This window comes from Bufo gargarizans, chromosome 2 (assembly GCF_014858855.1).
Source record: "Bufo gargarizans isolate SCDJY-AF-19 chromosome 2, ASM1485885v1, whole genome shotgun sequence".
In the NCBI taxonomy this organism is placed as follows: domain Eukaryota; kingdom Metazoa; phylum Chordata; class Amphibia; order Anura; family Bufonidae; genus Bufo; species Bufo gargarizans.
The window spans coordinates 134,046,205-134,064,681 of NC_058081.1; the positions used below are offsets into that span (position 1 = coordinate 134,046,205).

Consider the following 18,477-nt stretch of genomic DNA (forward strand, 5'->3'; position numbering starts at 1 on the left):
GTGCGGCTTATAGGGCAAAAAATATGGTACCTCTTTTCACCCAGGCAGCCCCCCTGATATGAGCATCGGGGCATTTCATGTTCTGATGCTCTCCGTTGCTCCCTGCACTGGATCTCGCAGGGCAAGGGCTTTTTTGCCTACATTTTTACACCGCTAGGCGGAGGCTTCCTCCTAGCAGTGTATTCAGTGACGTCACGTTCTGATGGGTGGGGCTTTAGAGCTGCCCTAGCAGATTTACATGCTAGGGAAGCTCTAAAGCCCACCCATTAGTTCCGGTGAGGTCACTGGGCTTATTGCTAAGTGGAAGCCTCCACCTAGCTTTGCCCATGGAGAGCCTGGAATGTCACCGGATCTCCCAAAAAAAAATATTAAAAAAAAGTATCAGAGCTGCCTGTGTGAAAATAGGGATATGTCCGGGTTCAGAGCTGAACCCATTTAAAGGAAATATGGCACCAAAACTTTTATCTGCCATTTAAAACCAGATAGCAACACATATCACTTTCCCTTTAAAGTCGGTGAGACATCTCCTGTCCACTGTGTCTATGGCCCATGGTGGCTGCTGTAAAGCATCTCTCTAAATGCTGTTAAGAACACCTCGGGCAAGACAGCAGCCCCCGTAGTCACATTCAGGAAATAGAATAAGAAAAAAAAATTATAATATATCTACAATTAAACTATCTGGTTTAAATGATAGGCGACACATACACTTTAGAAGGGATGTCCTATAAGATCAACCCCTGCCCCGGTGCTCAGTCCTCTGTATAGGTCACAGCAGAGAGACAATGAAAAGAGTCACTGTATAAGACTCGGCATGATCGTGTACTATGTATGTGGCACAGCAGTATCCAGCAGCTGGGTCCTGCCTACTAATCATTCGGAGGATGACGTTGAAAATATAGGAGAGATAAAAAAAATGGATTTGTTTCTAATAAGACATTTGTAGTTCAAAATCTACTCGAACAAAAAAAAACTGGTGGGCATTAAAGAGTCTTCCAGTTCCCCAGAAAAGGGCACAAGGAGCTGTAAATCCAGACTGGCGATATTTCCAGAAAGCTTTATGTCATGAGTCATACAGCCAGAGAATTGCTGCAGATTCTATTTCCCAGCCTGTTTATATCTGAAATCCAAAAATACTTCCATACCACATGTAACACAAAAATCTGCTTTACAGGAAAGGCGCTGTGTTCTGCGGCTTTAATACTGTTACATAGGGTGTATAGGATGTCCCTTGCTTTACCATAACCAAGAAAACATGCAAAGCTCAAGGCGCAGTAATGTCACAGTTGCAACGTGGCCGTGTGTTGCAGCAGGCCCTAATTAAACTAATTAGTACCAAACTGTTTAGTCAGTTTGCATTGTTAATGGACACGTGGTATTGCAGGTGTCGGCCATGGCCTTCTCCCTGTATCCCTCAGGCCTAGTGACGTCCCGACTAGTATCACTGGCCTGGGCGGGACTATACTCCATTCAAATGAATGGAGCTTAGCCCCACCCAGGCCAGTTACACTAGTCATGATGTCACTAGGCCTGAGGGAAACAGAGAGAAGGGCCCCTGTAGGACCCTTGCCGATCGGATGCTGATGACCAATCATCAATTAAAGAGAACAGCAGAAGCCATTTAATTAGGATTATATCTAAGCACTACATCACATACAAAGTCTTCATACTCACTGTTTTCACAGTTCTCTCCAAAGTAGCCAGGAAGACATTTGCAGGAATATTGGGCAAAGGTATCTCCTCTGCGAGTATGGGACAGTTCCTGGCACTCCCCATTGTTGTGGCAAGGATTTGGTTGACAGGGACCTAAAAGAAGTACAGTAATTAGAATTAGAAGCCAATTCTGACCAGAGCTTTTCCCAGAGTTAATAGTTAAAGGGAACCTGACAGCACAAAATGGTCTCCAAGTTGCCTGGAGCACCTGAACAGTCGGCTTATGTTGTCCCAGAGGGTGGATTTATAGGGTTCTTTATTCGCTCTCCCGCTCTATACTAATCGGCGGTTTCGAGTCAAGAACGCTGGCCCCTTCCTGGCTGAAGTCAAGGTTACTGCCCACAATTCCTGCCACTTCTCCACTGTCCACAAACTATGATTTTATGTGGGTTGATCACCAGCAAATGAGCGCTTTGCTTGTTTGTTGGGTGATCAGTGTCACATTTACACTGGGCAATTAGCGGGAATGAACATTTGTACATATGCGAACACAATCTTTGTGCTGATAATTGACGTATGTAAATGGTCCTTAGTGATCCAGTACTAGACATCTTAGAGGGGCTCTCCGGGCTTTTAATATTGATGACCTATCCTAATTATAGGTTATCAACATCAGATCAGCGGAGGTCCGACACACAGCACCCCTGCCGATCAGCTGTGTGAAACTAGCCGTAACTCACCACTCCTTGCTCTTTGGTCATCTCCTGCTCTGGGTACCACCACACCAGGTCTGGTACCTTTCAACATCAGGACACAGCAGCACACTTGACGTCCTGATGCTGGCTGGTGTATAAGGACTCATCTCATCTGGAATTCGAATTTAGTCAGAATTTAAAGGTCTGACTACTTTATAGGTCTGATTTATTTCGGACACATTCCAAAGTCTTGTCTGGCGTCTCAATTTAGTGGTCTGATTAATTTTGGGTCTTATCTTGTGTCTGGATTAACTGCAAGTTTCAGGTTAGGTCTAAATTCAGAATTTATATAAGGATCAGGTGTGTGTGTGTGCGGCATGTGTCCCCTGTGCGTGCAGTAAAACGAGTTCTACGAGGAGGTATTATTTCCCTACTCTTTAGCATTATCATTTTGGAATTATAGGTTTCTTTTGAGAAGAGTGTGTTCGTACTTTTCAGGTTCCAATATGGAAACATTCTGTGTGTGTGTGTGTGTACGTGGTAAAGTGCTTGAGTTTTCTTACCCAAGTGCACCAAATAAGAAAAATCCCGCAGATGCTTCTGGACAGAACAGAGAGGCTACAAGTATCAGACCTTTAGGCACTTTGAACATGTCAGCTATAAAATGGTTTCATAAACCTATGTATAGTAAAGGCCATCATAACCCACAAAACAACCTACTTCCACGCCAGATTTCTCCTTCTCAGACACTGGAAAGGCGCCTCCAGGTGCTGACAGTCAGATAGATAAGCAGCAATGACAATACATCATTTCTTATAATAAGGATGGGAGCGCTCCGCTTACAAGTAGCGGCACTCTTTACAATGGTGGTTTTACCTTTCTCCGTCATGTTGCAGTCTGTGCCCGTGAAGCCATCAGGGCAGATGCAGAAGGGCTCTTTACTCGAACTGACAAAACAGGTTCCTCCATTTAGGCATATGTTTGTTTCACAGAGCTCACCTAAAAATGCAAGTGATAAGCAGATGTGAACACGGTCAGACATTAGGTTTTACATTATATAACTGACATTGTATCTACATTTATCTCATTTTCATATACTGACACACACACAAAAATGGACAGCACTCCAAGGCTATAAAATAATAAAATAAAAAAAATGTATTCACCCATGTGGAACAAATCAGCAGCGGCGGCGTTTGGGCTCTATGGATGAGCCTTTCTCAAGCATGAGAAAGGCTCTATGGATGAGCCGAAACGCCGCTGCTGCTGATTTGTTCCACATGGGTGAATACATTTTTTCATTATTTTATAGCCTTGGAGTGCTGTCCATTTTTCTCTATATATTTTGGGCTATTAGCCTATGCCCCAGGACATAGCACCCATTCATTACCATTTTTCATTGCCGATGATTATAATATATATTATATATAACCAACCCATCTTCCTATGTAAGCGATTCATGTGGGGGGGTGGCATATCAAGAAGGTACGGACAAAATATACAATGGTCCCTCAAGATACAATATTAATTGGTTCCAGGAAAACTATTGTAAGTTGAGTAATCGGTTCATCGGTTCCAAAGCCCCAAAAATGTGTCACGGCCATGGTTATGACCGTGACTCTCAACCGCATGCGATTGTCAGCGGTTTGGTTTTGTTGTCAATCACAGGTGAGGGCTGTGGTATTTGCCTCACCTGTGGTTGCCGCTGACAACGTATGTATGTAGCAGCTTTCCTGCTGTGCATGCGGTTGCACCTAGCAACCTCTATGTTAGGTGTGAGTATTGTGTTCACTGTGTTGTATGTCTGTGTGCACTCTGTGTAGTATGTGTGGTGTGCACTGACACTCTTCCTGCACTGTGGTTGCCCGTGGCAACGTTTGGCTGTCTGTACATGTGGTGGCAGTGTCCCGGCCTCCGGGCTATCTCCCAGGACACAGTTGCCACCCATGTCGTTGCCAGCGGCAACAACCACAGTGTGTTGCTACTGTTGGACACAGTGCAGTTTCTAGGTAAAATTTCTCTCAGGGCGAGTGTCAAAAAAACTCCCCCCCCCCCCCCCCCCGGTAACAGACAGGCAGGCAGTGCTGACCTCACTCACTGTACGTCACGCAGTGCGTGAGGTACAGTGAGTGAGCGCCGCCGCCCGCACTGCCTGCCTGTGGGGGGACATTATTTTTAATAAGGATCACTATGGACATTATTTAGAATGGAGGCTGCTGTGGGTGTCATTATAACTGTATAATGTCTGATAGGCCTAGTCCTGAGTTATATTACCCTGCCCTGTATAATAATGTACCCCGATACCCCTTAGTTATATTACTCCAGCGGGGTAATATAACTTAAGGCTACTTTCACACTAGCGTTCGTCGGTCCGCTCGTGAGCTCCGTTTGAAGGGGCTCACGAGCGGACCCGAACGCAGCCGTCCAGCCCTGATGCAGTCTGAATGGAGCGGATCCGCTCAGACTGCATCAGTCTGGCGGCGTTCAGCCTCCGCTCCGCTCGCCTCCGCACGGCCAGGCGGACAGCTGAACGCTGCTTGCAGCGTTCGGGTGTCCGCCTGGCCGTGCGGATCCGTTCAGACTTACAATGTAAGTCAATGGGAACGGATCCGCTTGAAGATGTCACCAATTGACTCAATCTTCAAGCGGATCCGTCCCCCATTGACTTTACATTGAAAGTCTGAACGGATCCGCGCAGGCTACTTGCGCACTTGCGAATTTTTTTAAAGTTATTAATGCAGACGGATCCGTACTGAACGGAGCCTCCGTCTGCATTAATATGAGCGGATCCGTTCAGAACGGATCCGCCCGAACGCTAGTGTGAAAGTAGCCTTAGGGGTATCAGGGATGGGTACATTATTATACAGGGCATGGGCAGGGTAATATAACTCAGCTCAGGACTAGGCCTATCAGACATTATACAGTTATAATGAGTAATGACACCAACAGCAGCCTCCATTCTAAATAATGTCCATAGTGATCCTTATTAAACTTAATGTCCCCCACAGTGACAGTGGCCCCCATTTTCATGTCTCCCACAGTGGCCCCCCCCCATTGTAATTAATTCCCCCCATTGTAATTAATTCCCCCCATTGTAATTAATTCCCCCCCATTGTAATTAATGCCCCCCCCCCTTGTAATTAATGCCCCCCCAGACCATCACTCGCCTCACAGCAGGCATCAGCACTGCTCAGGGGCTCAGGGCGGGCGGTAACAGGCAGGCAGTGCGGCGCTCACTCAGTCACTGTATGTCACGCGCCTGCGCCGCCTAGTGGGAGGAGCAGGCGCGTGACGTCAGTAAGTCTGACCAGGGCCGGTGCAAGGATTTTTGCCGCCCTAGGCAAGATAAAAATTGGCACCCCCGCCCCCCCCTTATCAGATCCGGAATTGCGGACCCGGATCCGCAATTCCGAACCTGAAAAAAAATAGTACATGTCCTATTCTTGTCCCCAATAACGGACAAGAATAGGCATATTTTCTTAGTGCCGGCAATGTGCGGTCCGCAAAATGTAGTATTAATAACTAAACAATTAAATAATACACATATTGCATTGTCTACTTACCACCAGGACAATTAGATGATCTGGTCTCTGGCTGCAGTCTGGCTCCCCCCCCCCTCCCTTGTCACTCTCTTCTCCCCCCCCCCCTCCCTTGTCACTCTCTTCTCCCCCCCCCTCCCTTGTCACTCTCTTCTCCCCCCCCCCTCCCTTGTCACTCTCTTCTCCCCCCCCCCCTCCCTTGTCACTCTCTTCTCCCCCCCCTCCCTTGTCACTCTCTTCTCCCCCCCCCCTCCCTTGTCACTCTCTTCTCCCCCCCCTCCCTTGTCACTCTCTTCTCCCCCCCCCTCCCTTGTCACTCTCTTCTCCCCCCCCCCCCTCCCTTGTCACTCTCTTCTCCCCCCCCCTCCCTTGTCACTCTCTTCTCCCCCCCCTCCCTTGTCACTCTCTTCTCCCCCCCCCTCCCTTGTCACTCTCTTCTCCCCCCCCTCCCTTGTCACTCTCTTCTCCCCCCCCCTCCCTTGTCACTCTCTTCTCCCCCCCCCCTCCCTTGTCACTCTCTTCTCCCCCCCCCTCCCTTGTCACTCTCTTCTCCCCCCCCTCCCTTGTCACTCTCTTCTCCCCCCTCCCTTGTCACTCTCTTCTCCCCCCCTCCCTTGTCACTCTCATTCTACTACTCCCCCCCCCTCTTGTCACTCTCATTCTACTACTCCCCCCCCCCTCCCTTGTCACTAGTCTCATTCTACTCCCCCCCTCCCTTGTCACTAGTCTCATTCTACTCCCCCCCCCCTCCCCTCCCCTCCCCTCCCCTCCCTCCCTTGTCACTAGTCTCATTCTACTCCCCCCCTCCCTTGTCACTAGTATCATTCTACTCCCCCCCTCTCATTTCCTCCCCCTTGTCACCTCTAATGTAGCGTGGCCGAGCTCTGTTCGCTCCGCGGTACAGGAGCTTTTGTTTCCTGTACCCGGCTGACAGGAAGTGCTCACTTAGTGTGCACTTCCTTTCAGTCCGGCCGGGTACAAGAAACAAATGCTCCTGTACCCCGGGCCGGACCGAACAGAGCTCGGCCACGCTACACTAATAACTCAGCAGTCTGCAGCGCAGGCAGGCTGCGCAGCACTGAGCCGGCCGCTCAGGAGGCTCAGCATGAGGGGCGCCGCCGGCCGGCCGCCCGATCATTTACCATCATAACGATTATTTTTTTTTTTTTTACCTCAACGGGCGCCCCCTGCTGCTGACAGCGCCCCGGGCGGCCGCCCGTCCCGCCCGCCCCTAGAAACGGCCCTGGTTGGACACTTCCCCTTTATGCGAGTTTCCCTTCTGTGGTGTTGGAAGGGTTAACTCCCTTCCCAGTGTGTGTGTGATGTCACTGGGTGTGTCCAACTGTGGGGTGTGGCTTCTTGGCCTATATAGCCTGGGTGTTTAGCATGGCTCAGTGGGTTGCTTCAGCCATGCTTGATGGAGCAGCCTCCTGTGACCTCCATCTTCCTTGCCAGTGAGAGCCACCCCTATGGTCATAAAGTATTGTTGCCATGTTAAAGTATTGTTGTGTTGTTGATGTCTTTATGTGTGTGATGTGGTATGTTGTTCTGTTGGGACCTTCCTATGTTTTGGTGCAGCTCACGGTTCTGGATTCCTGTCTGCGCAGGGATCCAGTCAGCATGGCTGTGGCAGGTTGGTGGAACTTGGTGTTCGCCTGCTATTCCCGTAAGGCTGTTTATGTCCCCCTTTGCCCAACAGCTTGGCCGTTGAGACTCCTGCTCCTCCGTGCCTAGGAGGAGTAGGTCGTCTTACCCAGCTCCTAGCTCAGGGACCTGCGGAGGGTAGTCAGGGCTCCGAGGTTCCTGCGCATGGGTCCTCCTACCATCAAGGTCGGCCCATGCAGGTTAGGAGTTAGGGTCAGGGTAGGGACGCTGTAGGAGGTGACCTGCTCCCTATCCTGTTCTCATGGCCGAGTAGCCACTACATTACCTGGCATCGCACGGCTGAGGGTTTCCCCCATCCTCAGCCGTGACAAAATGTCATCCAAAATAAGAGAAAATGAAGATTTAAGAAAAATAAGCAGATAACTAAAACTGATAAAACAAGTCCTTCCATATAACAGCCAGGAACAGCTGCTAACTAGCAACTAATACAGCTATTTTACCAGAGAAGTGGCCTGGATTGGTTGGATCTGAGGCTGAGACATTGTATATGGAGTCTAGTTTCAACTTACGATGGGTCAGAAAAGACCATTGAATCCTGACTGATCACTGTACAGATGAAGCAGAGTTAACAGTCACAGTCAGAATGCGTTACGTTTGTGTGTTAGGCTAGTTTCACACTAGCGGCAGGGGACAGCCTGTCGGATCCGACCTGCCGCTAGTTCACATGTGGCCCCGGACTGCCGCCCCGTCCTCATTAACTATAATGGGGGCAGAGTTGCGGCACGGCAGCGCACGAAGAGAGGCAGCCGGACTAAAAGTACTGCATGCAGTACCCTTAACTCTGCCACATCTGTAGCAACAAGAGCTAAATGAGATTCAATAAATATATTTTATTTTTAGTTGGCTGGCAGATCCTTCATAGAAATCGATGGAAAACCATGCATAAAATTTCAGTGTTAGTAGTCAATATCCAGGTTCAATTCATTGGTTCATTTACCTGAAAGCGAGCACAAAAGGACCACTGTCAGCCACACACACTGTCATGTTGCCGGATCTACAACATGTCTGATCCTTATGGCGGCCACCAAAGGTATCCAGCAGCGCCCCCCCTTCCCCCCATACACGATGAGCCAGCAGCTAGTGAAAGTGAGTGGGCTCCTGTAGAAGTCTATGAATGACCTACTTTCTATCTCACCACAATCTGCAAGGAATTAACCACAGGGAGGCAAGGAGAAGAGAAAGGATGAGGAGATAAGGGGCTATCTTAAAAGAGGAGGCCAGGTAGGTTTAGTATTGAAGTACACAGTCTGGGCTTTTAAAAAGCTACCATTTTATTTTGCTCATGAAGGCAACACTTCCCACTAGCTGTTACTCATATGCCCCAGAAGTAATTTGTCCTTTAAAGGGGTTATCGAGGAATAGATAATGATGACCTATCCTCACATTGGTGGGGCTCTGAGTCTCGGCACCCCTGCCGATCAGCTGTTTCAGGGAGCCGCGGCACTCACCGAAGTGTGGTGAAGGCAACAGGCTCCCGGCAGCTTACCAGCATAGAGCGGCTGTGCTTGGTATCGCAGCTCAGCCCCATTCACTTCTACACCATGGCATGTTCTCTGTGTCCCCCAAAAAAAGAGGCACAGTGGGCACCTATTAAGTACGTCATGAAAAGTATCCAATGGTTGAGAGAGTACTCTTTATGCCTGATCGCCACCATCGGACAGGAATCCAAGCCTTACAGCCATCTTGTTTTTCAGGGTAATGCCCTGTACAACAGGTCTTGAAGTTGCAGGACGTCAAATGAACCCCCAAATGGGCATTCCTGGGTAAGGGCATTGTGGCACTGTAGGAAGGAAGCCAGCCTGGGCTTTCTGGATCAGTTCTAAAAGTAAAGAGCTTGCTAAAGATTTCTCAGTTAAGGGGATTACATACGGACCACGTGGCATGGAATCTTGTTAACACGTTACAGGATACTATGCAGAAAAATCTGTATGCCCAGGCGTCGGTTTAGATAAAGGGCACAAGTAAAAGCCCAACATAAAGTTATACACACACTGTGTAAAACAAGCTAGACGAACAGTATCCATAGCCTTCAGAGGGAGTTTGTCGCCACCAAAATCATTTTCAGAGTAAGCAAGCTGACAAGTAGGGTAGTGTCCCCGAAATATAACAGGAGGCAGCCAGACCTCCACATGCACAATGCAATGCCGTGGTAGATGAACACATCTGCTCAGTACCTCCAATTCATTTATATGGTGAATAAAGCATTAGTAATAATTAGACTCCAACGTCAGCTGAACCCGGCAGGGCGCTCCTCTCTCCCACAATACATGCACACTTGGCCAAACCACACATGTATGTGATGATGAGGACAGACAGCTGGTGGCCTCCAGCTATCTACAAATGTAGGGCACCTTTCTACTCCAAATGCATGTGAAGCCACATGTGACTAGCACACATAAGGGAGCGGCCCTGCCATGGTTCCTTTGCTGCTTACAGCTACTATGTGGAACAAAAAGGACCTGTAACGAGCCACTGCCTAAAGCTATTCTCATAGATGTCACAATTCACAGCAGCTGCTGGCAAACAGTGTTTTTTTGTCCCTTGCAGGTGACAAAGGGACAAGGTGGTCACAGCTCCACCCTGTACTGTATTCATGCTGATCAGTCACTTTCATCTATTGTGGCCCGAGGAGGAAAACACAGCATTGTGCCACAATACATCCTAGAAGTGTCCTAAACAAGCCAGTCCACAGTTCTGGTCATAGCGCCTCATGTTCCTCTGTGACTAGGTCCACCACCCTCTGGCCATTACTAATACAGCTTGTAGACTAGGCTCTGGCTGTGGGTGTGTCCGATCAGACTCAGACTAAGGGTCCATTCGCACGTCCGCAAATGGGTCCGCATCCGTTTTGCAATTTTGCGGAACAGGTGCGGACCAATTCATTTTCTATGGGGACCGAATGGATGCAGACAGCACACAGTGTGCTGTCCGTATCCGCATTTGCGGAGCATGGCCCCGATCTTCTGGTCCGCAGCACCGCAAAAGATAGAACATGTCCTATTCTTGTCCGCAGCTCCACGGACGTGTGAATGGATCCTTAGTAGATATTTACAGGCTCTTTTACATGACTGCAGAGTTATTGCCAAACTTGACAATCTACAAGGGTAGGCAGCAGTTGTAAAGAGTTATATACTTTTCAGAAGAATCACTTAACCCCTTCAGTACCAGGCCACTTTTCACCTTCAATCCCAGGCCGATTTTTGCAAATCTGATATGTGTCACTTTATGTGGTAATAACTTTGGAACGCTTTAACTTATCCAAGCCATTCTGAGACAGTTTTCTGGGGACACATTGTACTTCATGATCGTGGTAAATGTGAGTCAAAATATTTCACCTTTATTTATAGAATAATCCAAAATTTACCCAAATTATGAAAAATTCTAAATTTTCAACAAAATCTCCTAAACCATTTTTTTAAAGCACCAATTCAGTTATAAAGTGATTTTGAGGGGCTTACGTAACGGAAACCATAAATGACCCCATTTTAGAAACTAAACCCTTCAAATTATTCAAAACTGATGTTACAAACTTTGTTAACCCTTGAGGTGTTTCACAAGAATTAAAGGAAAATTCAGGTGGAATTTCAAAATGTCACTTTTTTATGTTAATTTTTTCTTGCAACACAGCAAGGGTTGACAGCAAAGTAAAACTCAATGTATATATTACTCTCATTCTGCAGTATACAGAAATACCCCATATGTGGCGGTAAACTGCGCTATGGGCACGTGGCAGTGGTCAGGAAAGGAGCGCCATATGGATTTTGGCAACAGTTTTCGCTAGAATGGTTTTCAGGCACCATTTTGCATTTGAAGAGACCCCGATATACCCCTACAGTGTAAACCCTCAAAAAGTAACCCCATTTTGGAAACTACACCCTTTAAAGAATATATTAACCTTGACCCCCTAAGTGTTTTATGGAATTTGGAAACACTTGGCTGTGAAAATGAAAAGTTTTGTTTCTTCCAATAAAATGTTGCTTTAGCCCCAAATTTTTCATTTTCACAAGGGGTAACAGGAGAAAAAAAAAAGCCCCCCATAATTTGTTACCCATTTTCTCCTGAATACGGCAACACCCCATACATGGTGGTAAACTGCTGTGGGGCACATGGCAGGACGCAGAATGGAAGGAGCGCCATTATTGCTTTTCCAGCGCAGATTTTGATGGATTGGTTTGCGGGTGCCACTGGTTTTTATTTTTTAAGTGATTGTCTTATGTGGGGGCTCATTTTTTGCAGGATGAGGTGACTGATTGGTACCATTTTGGGGTACCTAAGACTTTTTGATCGCTAGGTATTACACTTTTTGTGAGGCAAGGTGGAAAAAAAAAATGGCTGTTTTGGCATAGTTTATAAAAAAAAAAAAAGTTTTTTTACAGCATTCCCCTGAGGGGGCATATAATGTGATATTTTTATAGAGCGGGTTGTAAAGGAAGCAGCGATACCTACCGGAAATAGGTCTATCATTTTTATTTTTGTTAAGTTTTACAGTTAAATCATTTTATTTATTTTTTTTAAATATGTTTTATTAATTTATAATGCAAAAATTCATATCCATATTACAATTATAATATTATAAAATCCTTCAGTCCGTAAATTTGTGATTTGCAACATGATTAAGAATAATTTCATGCAAGTATCCATGCTTATGGAGACAAAAAAAAGTAAAAATGGAGATCTCGCTTGCTGGGGGAAAGGCAGGATACGTCCGCCATTCACAGCCTAATAGGCAAAACAAACACACAGAGCATCCCCCTTGACATATTGTTATCTATAGAGGGGAAAAAAGGTTAGGGGCCCTCAGCCCGGGTGACAGCCAGGGAGCGAGCGCGCGCCCCGCGCTCTCTCCCCCGATCATAGGCAGGAAATTGACAGGATTGACCATCATGTAACCATTCATCCAGTGCTCACATTAACCGTACGTAGCGGGCCTACTGCGATCTTTGATCGCAAGCATTTCATAAAACAAATTTGGGGGTCCAGCAGTCTTCCATCGCAGTAGAGAAGGAACTTCTTGCATATTTTGCTGCCTCATCCCCATGTAGTTAAATTGAAAGTTTAATGCCCGACTTAACCGTAGCTCACATATGTCCACACCAGTGTCTCGCATATAAAGGGACTCAGCTCGAGTATCACTCGGTGATCACCGGCATTTAGGGAAGATGTAGACATAAGCATTACCTAAAACCGGCTCTGTCCCGCTAAGAGAACACCTCTTGGTACCCATGCAACCTGTGTCATATCACTGCCTGCAGTCGAGCCACATGTCTGTCAGAGAGAGCCGCGTCCTAGGGCACACCCATTCGCCGGGCTGCCCAATATCCCGGGCCCCGGATCCCCACCCATAACCGGCACAGTGTAGTGGTTCAATTAAACATTTTGGTTCGTTTTTTAAAAAGAATTTAACCGTTGTTTAATGGCGGAAGGTCCTGCCATCCCCCAGCATTCCTAGAGATACTCCAGTTCCCAAGTGCAACTTCACCTCCTTTACTATTTATAATTCATATAGAAAAGACCGGACCAATAGGATCATTCCCAACCCACCCCGCCCAGCCCCCCCCCCCCCCCACCTTGCAGGAAGGAAAAAAAAAAAAAAAAAGAAAAAAAAAAAAGAAAATAACCCAGATTAATTATTTAAGCTTGTCCCAGTCTGCCCACAGTTTGCCCCACTTTAGATAGGATCCTCTTTGTTTATACAAAATCCTCTCATAACTTTTCACTTTCTCAACCAAGCTTAACCAATGGTTGCAGTCTGGAGCAGAAGAGGAAAACCATAATCTGGAAATGAGAAGCCTGGCCAAAAACATTACTTTAATCAATAGTTGGCGTTTTATAGGCTGGTAATTGACCTCTGATAAATCTCCCAGGACCCATATCCTGGGGGACAGAGGAATAGCAATATTAAGTTTACGAGCCAAGTTAATTTGGACCGATCTCCAATAGCTGCTCACCATTGGGCAGTCCCAAAACAGATGTAAATGATCCGCCTCGGAATCGCCACAGCGTGGGCAGTCAGAGGAGGCTCTAAGTCCTCTCCTATATAACCACAGCGGTGTCACATATATTTTGTGCAAAATATTAAATTGTACAACAGTGTGATTAAAGTTGTGTGAAACAAATTTTAAGCTTTCCCCTATATTCTCCCAATCTGGAGAACCCATCTCTAGAAGTACAGAAGACCAGGATCTTTGTCCTGGAGAAAGAACACCCAAAAAAAATCCTTTCATTAAGTGTCTATAACAGTGTGATATCTTAATTCTTGTGACAACTTTTTTACAGAGTAAATCATGTAAAAATTGGGGAGTATCTATAGAAAGAAGGTGACTATTCAAAGTACTAGAAAGTGCTGACCTCAATTGAAAGTATGCATACCAAGCCACCTCGCCCAGGTTTGTTCTTTGCCTTAGCTCCGTCGGGGACAGGATTTGTCCGCCGCTGACCACCTGATATAAGTATTGAACATTCTTAGTCCTCCAATACTGGCAACAACCCAAATCCCCTAACTCCAAGAGCTTTGAGTTGTGCCACAATGGAGTACAGATAAGTGATGCCTTGACTCCACACCAGCTCCTTATAACCAGCCACGTCTTTATAGCCATTCTGCAAAAGAGTGTATACCCAATCTGTGGATTTGATAAATAATCAGACTCCAGTACAGTAAAAAAATCTGAAAAACCTGAGTCTTTCACCACTCTGTTGCAGAAATGGCTACTTTCCCAATCATTAAAAAAACAAAGTTGAGAGGCCACGAAATAGCCCTTAAAATAAGGGAGGTTAAGACCTCCCTGATTATAGGGCATGGAAAAATAGAGTGCCTTCAGTCTCACGCGCTTCCTCCCCCATAATAGATCGTTCAGCATCCGCTCTATCAATCTAAAATACTTGTCCGTGATCCATACAGGCGAGTTGCGAAGGACATAAAGAACCTGGGGCAGCACTACCATTTTTATTAGAGAGATTCTATCCGCTCTTGCGGGCAAGATTTTTTGCCATATCTTAATTTTGGCCCTCAGCTTTTTCAACAGGGGAATCAAATTGAGTTGAAGGTATTCTTGAGGTTTGACAGAAACTGAAATCCCCAGGTATTTTATTGAATCAGAGATTGTTAGCTGATTGTCCCAGTCGCCTCGCAACTCATCTATAGGGAGGAGAACAGTCTTCTCCCAGTTAATCTGCAAACCAGACGGAGCAGAAAAAGAGCCCACCAAATCCATTATTCGAGGAAGAGTGGTTTCTGTTTGATGGACAAAAACCAAGATATCGTCTGCATAGAGGGATACACGATCATGCTTCCCCATTACACCGAAGCCAGACACCTGCGAGTCTTGCCTAATACTAACTGCTAAGGGTTCAATATAAATATTAAACAAGAGGGGGGGAAAGAGGGCATCCTTGGCGAGTGCCTCTTCCTAGGGAAAAACTCTCAGTGATCTTGTCATTAATCCTAATCCTGGCAACTGGAGAGCCATATAATAACTGCACCATCGACATAAATCTCGGACCAAAACCCATTTTTTTCATCACCTCCCAGAGAAAAATCCACTCCACCCTGTCGAAGGCTTTTGTAGCATCCAACGACAGGATGGAGCGGGAGCCGCACCCCGGGGACTGAATATTCATAAATAACCTATGCAAATTATGATGGGTGCCTCTCTTTGGCATAAAGCCATTTTGATCTGGGTGGATAATGGTGGATATAACCCGCGAAAGCCTCCTAGCCAAAACTTTTGATAGTAGCTTAGCATCAGTATTTAGTAAAGAAATTGGTCTATAGGAACTCATTTCTATCGGGTCTTTATCCTTTTTGGGAATTAAAACAATAAGAGCTTCCATCATAGAACAAGGTAGGCCCCCTCCCTGTGTTGCTTGGGAAAAAACCTCTAGTAGCTGGGGAAGAATCACATCACTGTACTTACGGTAAACCTCGTATGGAAGGCCATCCATCCCTGGCGACGAGTTCCCCGAGATGGACCCCAAGGCCTCCTGGAGCTCCGAAAGAGACAACTCCTCTTCCAGATACTCTATTTGGGCTTCACTTAAAGTAGAAAGTGGAATCCTCTCCAAGAACTGCGCCGCCAGATCGGATGACAAGCCGAGAGAGGAACTATATATGTGGGAGAAATATTTTAAAAAAGCATCCCTAATTCCTTCTGGGTCTGTTGTAATTTCCCCCTCTGTGTTGCGAATCGAGACAATAGATTGATTTTTCTTATCTTGTTGTGTAATTATCCTGGCTAAAAGCTTACCAGGGCGTCCGGACTCCGAAAAATATTTTAGGCCCTTAAAGAAGACTCTATGGTTTGCTTTCTCTATTATATATTTCTCCAAAAAACAACTGGCCTTCTGCATCTCTTCCCTGTTATACTCGGAAGGTTGGCTGGTAAATCGTGCAGTTGTGTCTGCAGCAGCTTTGACCAGTTCCTCCTCTTTTTTCTTAAATGTTCTCTTTGCTGCAGCAATCTCACTTATAAACACCCCCCTCAAATATGCTTTCAGGGCGTCCCATACTATATTGATGTCAGCAGAGGGGAAGTTCACCTCCCAAAAGGAGGATATCAATAGTTTAATAGGCTCAGGGTTATCCATAATAGTAAGCCAGTATGGATTTAGCTTAAATCCTAACCCCCTGCTATCCTTGTTCTCCCCTATGCAAACCTCAACCAGTACGGGCGAGTGGTCCGAAACTGTTCTTACCCCATATCGTATCTTCCGGATATTACGCAAGTTGCTCTCATTAGTAAATGCTAAATCAATCCTAGACATTGCTCTACCACCCCGGCTAACACAAGAGTATACTCTCTTTCCTCCGCCAAGATGTTCCCATATATCCACCACTCCAACCTCCGAGCAAAACTGTGGCAGCGGTGAATTACATGAATTCCTCCCTCGATCTACGTCTAATGTAAATCTATCTCTGTTGGGGTCCATAACCGCATTAAAGTCCCCCATCAGGACTAACCGGCATTCTGGCCTCCTTTCAGAGAAAAGCATCAGCTGAGTCAATGGGTACATTGAAAAAGGCGGAGGTATATAGAAAAAGGCAAGAATATAACTATGCCCATGCAGCTTACCGTACAGAAAGATGAATCTGCCCTGATCATCTATGTAGGATTCTATAAGAATAAAATCTACAGAATTATGAATCAGAACTGAAACGCCCCTAGAGGAACTGCTAAAGGTGGAATGGTAAGATTGAGAATACCATCCCGTTGTCAAACGGGACACAGTTTCTTTAGTAAGGTGAGTTTCTACTATGCAGATAATTGCTGGAAGGTATCTTTTTAATGCATCCATAATAGCTTGCCTTTTGACTCTTTCCCCGAGCCCTCTAACATTCCAAGTTACAATTCTAGTGGCCATCCTTCACTGCTACGGAAACAGACACGGGACAAACAAAGGGAAAAAAAAAAAAAAAAAAAAAAAAAGGTGGGTTCCCTTTCCCCCCTCCCCTTTCCCCCCCATCCCCCCTCTCTATTGATCCGCCCGATCAGCGAACCTCTAACCTCAAGCCAATCTCCCCCTCCCCCGCTCCATCCCCCCCCCAACATTTCAATTATAATAGTGCCCGATTTCAAAATTATAATAGTGCCCGATTTCAAAACAGTTAAATCATTTTTGAACAGAATAAAATCATGTTTTTGTGTTGCCATTTTCTGAGAGCTAAATTTTTCTTTTTTGGGCGATTGCCTAAGGTAGGGGCTCTTTTTTTGCGGGATGAGATGACGGTTTGATTGCTACCATTTTGGGGTAGATAAGAATTTTTGATCACTTGGTATTACACTTTTTAGGGCCAGGCAGGAAAAACATTATCAAAGTGCAGAGGGCTCGGCAGTGTCAGAGAGTACACAGCCTCTAGGTGTAACGGCAACGCCCCCGTTGATCCTAGAGGCTCATTTGCATATATTAAACCTCATTTTTCTTAGCAATACGAGTACATATGAACATGGGACCAACACAGATGCCTCCAGCTGCCAAGCGCACATGTAACAGGTCAGCCGGTGTCATAGGTACAAATCTGCTCACAGATGGTCTTTAATGACGACGTCTGTAAATCTGGACACTAGGAACACTTTCGTCACTATACTAGGCTATAAATTGGGGAACCAACACTGACCTATTGCTCGTTCCATATCCAAATATTGGTTTCAGACATTTTTGCAGTAATGAATAAGAACTACTATAATGTACCCTTATGTTACTTATGTTACTTTTTAGTGCTCTGTTGAGAATTTAGCTGATCAGTAAAGGGGTCTACAGAAGCTTGGAAACATCTAGCGGACGTACGCACGGCGGTCGTCATCCTAATGTATTTTTATAACTGCTCACAAACATATGCAACCATATATATGGAGGGACAGAACACTTACTGTACGTCTGATCAGGTAATGGTTGACTACTCAACAAAAGCACTTTAAGGCTACAGTCAGACAACTGCCGTCTGCAAATTGCGGATCCACAAAACACAGATACCAGCCGTGTGCGTTCCTATACAGAAGTGCCCACTCTTGTCCGAGATTGCGGACAAGAATAGGACATGCTCCATCTTTTCTTGTGGGGGGCCGCAGAACGGAAGTACAGATGCGGACAGCACACGGAGTGCTTTCCGCATCTTTTCTGGACACTTTGAAATGAAATACGGCCGTCTGAAAGCACCCTAAAAGGACCTGTCGCCTCTCCTGACAGATCTGTTTAGTAGCTACTTCCATCCCTCATGTAACAGTTCCGGAGCATCTATTCTTATGACTCTGATGTGCTGTTCCTTTATTATTCCTGCTAGCAGTCCTCAATTAATTACTAGTAGTTTGTAATCAGGGTCCAGATGGGTGTTGCCAGTTGGGGGGTGCGTACTGCATATGTGGTGATGCGGCCACCATTTATCATTTTGGGTATCCATTAGTGAGCAGAACTGAACATCTAAAAAGTTTGTATAA

At 46.0% G+C, this 18,477-nt stretch overlaps 1 protein-coding gene across 2 annotated transcripts in view; it reads right to left on the minus strand.

Annotated features, from left to right (window-relative positions):
- The window catches only part of MFGE8 (milk fat globule EGF and factor V/VIII domain containing), a 56,964-nt gene that overhangs the window by 27,652 nt on the left and 10,835 nt on the right, over positions 1–18,477 (minus strand). For both annotated transcript variants that reach the window (XM_044279472.1, XM_044279471.1), the window contains exons 2-3: positions 3,222–3,344; positions 1,672–1,803 (exon numbers count right to left, since the gene is read on the minus strand). In XM_044279472.1, coding sequence (XP_044135407.1) covers positions 1,672–1,803; positions 3,222–3,344 — 255 coding nt within the window. The remainder of the gene's footprint in view (positions 1–1,671; positions 1,804–3,221; positions 3,345–18,477) is intronic.